This window comes from Passer domesticus, chromosome W (assembly GCF_036417665.1).
Source record: "Passer domesticus isolate bPasDom1 chromosome W, bPasDom1.hap1, whole genome shotgun sequence".
Classification (NCBI taxonomy): Eukaryota; Metazoa; Chordata; class Aves; order Passeriformes; family Passeridae; genus Passer; species Passer domesticus.
The window spans coordinates 47,411,896-47,418,805 of record NC_087511.1 but is presented as its reverse complement, the minus strand read 5'-3'; the positions used below and the strand labels follow the sequence as shown (position 1 = coordinate 47,418,805).

The window sequence follows — 6,910 nt, the reverse complement described above, 5'->3', positions numbered from 1 at the left end:
TATGGCGCACTAATTAATTAACGAGGACATCGCTAATTAAGGAATTTCAACGCCATTTAACCCCTTAAATTCCCACTTTTATGAGTGAGAAAAACGCCTAATTAATGCTTAATTGTTGACTAATTAATGAGTAATTTATGAGGCATGAACGAGGCGTTAACTCATTAACAAAAATGCTGCTAATTAAGGAATTTCAATGCAACTTAACCAAATAAATTCTGGCTTTTTTCACCAAAAGACAAAATAATTAACGGCGTAATTGACGAGTAATTAACGCGGCGATCGCCGAGCCGCTAACGAGGGCGCTAATTAACTCATTAACACCTACCAAGGAGTGCAAGGGCCCCTCGTAATTGGGAGATGAAGACGCCTGACCTCCATTCCGAGCCCAAGCAGCTGTCCCCTGCTAACGAGGAAAAGCCTAATTAGCGTCGGTTCCCGCCAAAAATCCGGGGTTTCCCGCCAAAATTTGGGGGTTTTCTGGCCAAAATTGAGGGGGAAAAGGCGGGAAAATTGGGGATTTCCGCCACAATTTGAGATTTTCCCGCCAAAATTTGGGTTTTTTTCCTGTCAAAATTTGGTGAAAAAAAAGCGGGAAAATTGGGGATTTCCCGCCAAAAACTGGGTTCATTTCCCGCCAAAATCTGGAAATTTCCTGCCAAAATTTGGGTTCGTTTCTTGCCACAATTTTTGGTTTTCCCGCCAAATTTGGATTTGTTTCCCGCCAAAATTTGGTGAAAAGAAAGGTGGGAAAATTGGAGTTTCCAGCTGAAATCTGGGACTTTCCCCCCAAAATTGGGGTTCTTTTTCCGCCAAAATTTGGGTTTAAAAAGTGGGGAAATTGGGTATTCCCGCCAAAATTTGGTGAAAAAAAAGGCGGGAAAATTGGAGTTTCCCGCCAAAATTTGGGATTTTTCCCACCAAAATCGGGGTTTGCCACCAAATGTTGGGTTCTTTTCCCGCCAAAATTGAGGGGGAAAAGGCGGGAAAATTGGGATTTCCTGCCAAATTTTGGGATTTTCGCGCCAAAATTTGGGGACTTCCGGCCAAAATTTGGGTTCTTTTCCCACCAAAATTTTTGGTTCTCCTGCCAAAATTTGGTGAAAAAAAAAGCGGGAAAACGGGTTTCCCGCCAAAATTTCCGAGGGTTTTTCCAACAGAAATCCTCAAAAAATTGGAAAAAAATTCAAATTATTTTGGGCCAAAAAGGGTAAAAATTGAGGAAAAAAAATCAGATTTTTTTTTGGGAAAAATTGTAAAAAATTGGGGTAAAAATTTTGGGGAGAAATGGTAAAAATTTTGGGGAAAAATTGAAAATATTTGGGGGAAAAAATGGTTAAAAGTTGGGAACAATATCCTTTAAAATTGTGGAAAATATGGAAAAAAATCTGAAAAAATTCTCAAAAATTCAAATTATTTGGGGGAAGAAATCTTAAAAAATGGAAAAAAATTCAAATTTTTGGGGTGAAAATCCACAAAATTTTGGGGAAAAAATTTAATTTATTTGAGGAGGAAAAGGTTAAAAATTGGGGGAAAATTCAAATTATTTTGGGAATAAATCCTTAAAAACTGGGAAAAAAATTCAAATTATTTTGGGAATAATTCCTAAAAAATTGGAGAATAGATTGGGAAATAAACCCTAAAAAATGGGGGAAAAATTTCAAATTTTTGGGGAAAAAAATTGAATTTTTTTGGGCAATAAATCCAATTTTTTGGGAATAATTCCCAAAAACTTGGGGCAAAATCCCTAAAAATTTGGGGGGGTGAAAATTCAAATTATTTTGAGAAAAAAGAATTTGGAAAAAAATCAAAATTTTTTGAGAGAAAAAAATAATTTTTTGGGGAAAAATTCCAAATTTTGGTGGAATAATTCCTAAATATTTGGGAGCAAATCCTTAAAACTTTGGGGAAAAATTTTCCATTTTTTTCTATGAAAAAAATCAATATTTTTGGAAAAAGAAGTCCAAATGTTTTGAGAATTATTCCTTAAAATTTGGGGAAAAAATCCCTAAAGTTTGAGAGAAAACTTCAAATTATTTTGAGAAAAAAAAATCACATTTTTCTGAGATGAAAATTGATTTTTTGGGAAAGAAATCCCAACGTTTTTGGGAAAAAAACCTGAATTTTTTTGGGAAAAAAAAAATCCCTCAAATTTTGTGCAAAAACCCAGATTATTTTGAGGAAAAAAAAAATCGACTTTTTGCGGAAAAAAATTTAAAATTTTGGGGGAAAAACATCTCAATTTTTGGGGAATTATTCCCAATATTTTTGGATAAAAACCCTCAAAATTTGGGGAAAAAATTCAAATTATTTTGAGAAAAAAATCCATTTTTTATAAGAAAAAGTTGAGTATTTTTTGGGAAAAAATTCGAATTTTCTGAGAAATAAATCCTAAAAAATTGGAGAAAAACCCTGGTTTTTTGATGAAAAAATTCAATTTATTTGGGGAAAAAGTCAAATATTTTTGGGGGAAAAAATTTGGAATTTTTAGGGAAAAAAATCCAAATTATTGGGGAAATAAATCCTAAAAATTTGGGGAAAAACCCTGATTTTTTTTTGAAAAAATTCAATTAATTTGGGGGAAAAAAAATCCAATGTTTTGAGGAAAAAATTCAACTTTTTGGGAGATAAAAATGATTTTTTTTTGGAAAAAAAACTTGGAATTTTGAAGAAAAAAATCCAAGTATTTTGGGAAATAATTCCTAAAAATTTAGAGGAAAAACCCTGAAATATTTTAAGAAAAAATTCGATTTATGTTCACAAAAAACCAAATTTTTTTGGGAGAGAAATTCCATTTTTTTGAGGAAAAAAATAGGAAATTTTTGGAAAAAAATCTGAATTTTTAGGTAAAAACACCTCAAAATTTGGGAGAAAAAAATCCTAAAGATTAGCAAGAAAAATTCAATTTAATTGGGAAAAAAAAAAAAGATTTTTTTTGGAAAATATTGGAATTTTTTAGGGAAAAAAATTCAAATTTTTTGGGAAATAATTCCTAAAAATTTTGGAGAAAAACCCTGAATTTTTTGGGGGAAAAAAATGCAATTTTTTGGGGGGGAAAAAATCCAATTTTTTTGGGAAAAAATTCTGAAATTTTGGTAAAAACTCCTCAAAATCTGGGGGAAAAATACAAAAAATGGGAGACAAAAAAAAAAAAATCAATTTTTTTTACAAAAAACTTAAATATTTTGGGGAAAAAAAAAGAGGAATTTTCTGGGAAAAAAAAAATCTCAATTTTTGGGGAATTATTCCCAATATTTTTCGATAAAACCCCTCAAATTTTGGGGAAAAAATTCAAATCATTTTGAGAAAAAAAAAAATCAAATTATTTTGAAAAAAAATTCAATTTTTTAATAAGAAAAAATAGAAATCTTTTGGGGAGAAAATTCCAATTTTTTGGGAAATAACTCCTAAAAGTTTTGGGGAAAAAAATCAATTTATTTTCACAAAAAACCAAATTTTTTTGGGAGAGAAATTGCAATTTTTTTGGAAAAAAATCTGAATTTTTGGGCAAAAACCCTTCAAATTCTGGGAGAAAAAAATCCTAAAAATTCAATTTATTTTGGGAAAAAAATTAAATTTATTTTGGGAAAAAATTCAAAATTTTGGGGGGGAAAAATTGGAATTTTTTGGGAAAAAAAATTTGAAATTTTTGGGAAATAATTCCATTTATTTGGGGAAAAAATTCAATATTTTTGGGGAAAAAATGGAATTTTTAAGAAAAAATTCCAATTTTTTGGGAATTTTTTCAAGATATTTTAAGGATAAAATCAGGGAATTTTGGGGACTAAAAATTGATTTTTTTGGGTTCAAATTTGGGGATTTTGGGTGAAAATTTGGGATGAAAAAAAAGCCACAAACCTGCGAGAGAAGGGGGAGAGCCGACGGGAGTGGAGGGGGTTGGAGGGGAAGCTGCTGTTGGTGTGATCTGGAGAATAAATCTTGCAGAGAGAGACATGAAATATGCAAATTTATGCGGATTTATGCAAAGGCATGGGAATTAGATGCAAATTTATGCAAATCAAGTGACCTTAGAGAAATGAAAGGCGGGTGCTGATGGACTGATTTGAGGATTTTTTGGGAAATTTTTCGGGGTTTTGAGGAATTTTTTAGGGAATTTTCTTGGGGTTTGTTTTGAGGAATTTTGGGGAATTTTTGGGGGATTTGTTTGAAAAAATTTTAAACCAATTTTGGAGGATTTTTTTGGGGAATTTTTGAGGATTTTTTGCAAATTTTTGGGGAATTTTTTACAATTGTTGGTGAATTTTTGGGGATTTTTTCGTGACTTTTTTCAGGACATTTATTAATTTTTTCTTCAGTTTTTTGTCTATTTTTGTGGAATTTTTAATGTTTTTTAAAAAAATTTTTGTGAATTTTTCAGGATTCTTTGGGGGGATTTTTTGGGGAATTTTTTTGAAATACTTTCTGAATCTTTTGTGATGTTTTGAGGAATTTTGAAGGAATTTTTTTGGGGGGGGAATTTTGCTGATTTTTTTACAATTTTTTGTGAATTTTTTTGGGAATTTTTTGTGGTTTTTTTGCAAACTTTGAAGATTTTTTTATTTTTAAATGAATTCTTGGGAAAATTGTGGGGATTTTTTGTGATTTTTGGGAAATTTTTTGAGAGTTTTTGGGAATTTTGGGGGAAGTTTTTTTTGTTTTTTTGGAAATTTTTTATTTTTTGCTGATTTTTTTGAAATTTTTGGGGGATATTTTTGAGAATTTTTTGCGAATTTTTGAGGGACTTTTTGAGGATTTTTGAGGAATGTTGGGAAATTTTTTTAGATTTTTTGGGGGGGATTTTTTGGGACTTTTTGGGGGCATTTTTGGGAATTTTTTGTGAGGTTTTTTGGGGAATTTTCAAATTTTTTTGCTGAATTTTTGAGATTTTCTTGGAAATTTTGGGTGGCTATTTTTGAGAATTTCTGCAAATTTTTGAGAGACTTTTTGGGGATTTTTTGGGGAATTTTGGAGGATTTTTTGGGGATTTTTTGAGAATTTTTGGGGTTTTTTTGGTAAATTTTGAAGATTTTTTTTATTTTTGAATGAATTTCTGGGAAATCTTTGGGGATTTTATTTTGATTTTTGGGGAATTTTTTTTTGTTTTTTGCTGACTTTATGGAAATTTTTTTGGAAGTTTTTGGGAATTTTGAGGGGATATTTTTGAGAAGTTTTTGCTAATTTTTGAGGGACTTTTTGGGGATATTTTGGGAATTTTCTTGGTATTTTTTTAAGGCATTTTGGATAACTTTTGGGAAAATTTTTGGAGTTTTTTTTCAGGATCTTTTTGAAGAATTTTAAAAGGAATTTTTGGGGATTTTTTCGGAATTTTTGAGATTTTTTGGGTGGTTTTTTTGGTAAATTCTGAGGTTTTCTTTTATTTTTAAATGAATTTTTGAGAAATTTTGGGGGATTTTTTTATTTTTGGGGAATTTTGGGAGATTTTTTGGGGATTTTGGGAATTTTTGGGGGGATTTTTTGGAGAATTTTTAAGAATGTTTTTGGGGACTTTTGAGAATTTCTTAGTTTTTTTTTCAAATTTTTGGTTTTTTTTTGGTGAAATTTGAGTGGTTTTTTATTTTTAAATAATTTTTTTGGGAAAATTTGGGGGATTTTGGGGAATGTTTTTGGTTTTTGGGGAATTTTTTGGTGATTTTTGAGGATTTCTTTGGGAATTTTTTGGGAGGTTTCGGTATTTTTTGGGGGGATTTTTTTTGAATCTTTTTGTGAATTTTTTCAGGATTTTTTGAGGGGTTTTTTGGAATTTTTTTAGGAATTTTGGGTATCTTTTTGGATTTTTTAAAATTTTTTGTGAATTTTTTAACAATTTTTTTGGTAATTTTGTGAATTTCTTGGGATTTTTCTGTCATTTTTTCAGGATTTTTTAGTAAAATTTTCAGGAATTTTTTGTGATTTTTTTACAATTTTTTTGTGATTTTTTTGAGAATTTTTTGGGGGATTTTTTTACTTTTTGCGATTTTTTTGTCATTTTTTCCGGATTTTTTAATAAATTTTTTTCCAATTTTCTGTAATTCCTTGGGGAATGTCTCGTCATTTTTTTACATTTTTTTGTGAATTTTTGTGCATTTTACAGGATTTTTGAGAATTTTTTGGTGAATTTTTTGGTGAAATTTTTTACATTTTTTTGTGAATTTTAGGAGATTTTTTTTACAATTTTTTGGGAATTTTTTTTGAATTTTTGGGAGAATTTTTTATAATTTTTTGTGAATTTTTGGTGGGGTTTTTTTTTGAATTTTTTATGAATTTTTGATGAATTTTTGTACAGTTTTTGTGAATTTTGGTGGAATTTTTGGTGAATTTTCTTACAATTTTCTGTGAGTTTTTGGGAAATTTTTTGCGATTTTTTCACAATTTTTTGATTACTTTTTTCCAATTTTTGGTGGAATTTTTAATGAATTTTTTGTCATTTTTTCAGAATTTTTTGTGAATTTTTTGTGATTTTTTCAGGATTTTTTTCATTAATTTTTTTTACAATTTCTTGTAAATTTTTGGGGAATTTTTTACACTTTTTCTGAGTTTTTGGGAATTTTTTAACAATTTTTTGTGAATTTTTTTTCAGAATTTTTTGTGGACTTTTTTACAGTTTTTTGTGAATTTTTGGGGATTATTTGGTGAATTTTTCTGAGAATTTTTCTGAGAATTTTTTGTGATTTTTGGGGGGAAATTTTTTGTGGGTTTTTTTGAATTTTTGGGATTTTTTTTTGTTCTTTTTGTGGATTTTTTGGTGATTTTTTTTACAATTTGTTGTGATTTTTTTGTGATTTATGGAGGAATTTTTGGGGAATTTTTTCCACAATTTTTTGTCAATTTTCAGGGAATTTTTTTCACTTTTTTTGTGAATTTTTGGGGAATTTTTTGTCATTATTTCAGGACTTTTTTGGTGAAATTTTTT

The 6,910-nt window shown here is 29.1% G+C and overlaps 1 protein-coding gene across 1 annotated transcript in view; it reads right to left on the bottom strand.

Moving 5' to 3' along the window:
- Positions 1-232: 232 nt before the first annotated feature.
- LOC135289038 (transcription factor 4-like) overlaps positions 233-6,910 on the bottom strand; it is a 118,012-nt gene continuing 111,334 nt past the window's right edge. The window contains 3 exon segments of the mRNA XM_064402420.1: positions 233-403; positions 3,860-3,895; positions 3,897-3,938. Of these exon segments, the coding sequence (XP_064258490.1) occupies positions 248-403; positions 3,860-3,895; positions 3,897-3,938 (234 nt within the window). The 3' untranslated portion in view covers positions 233-247.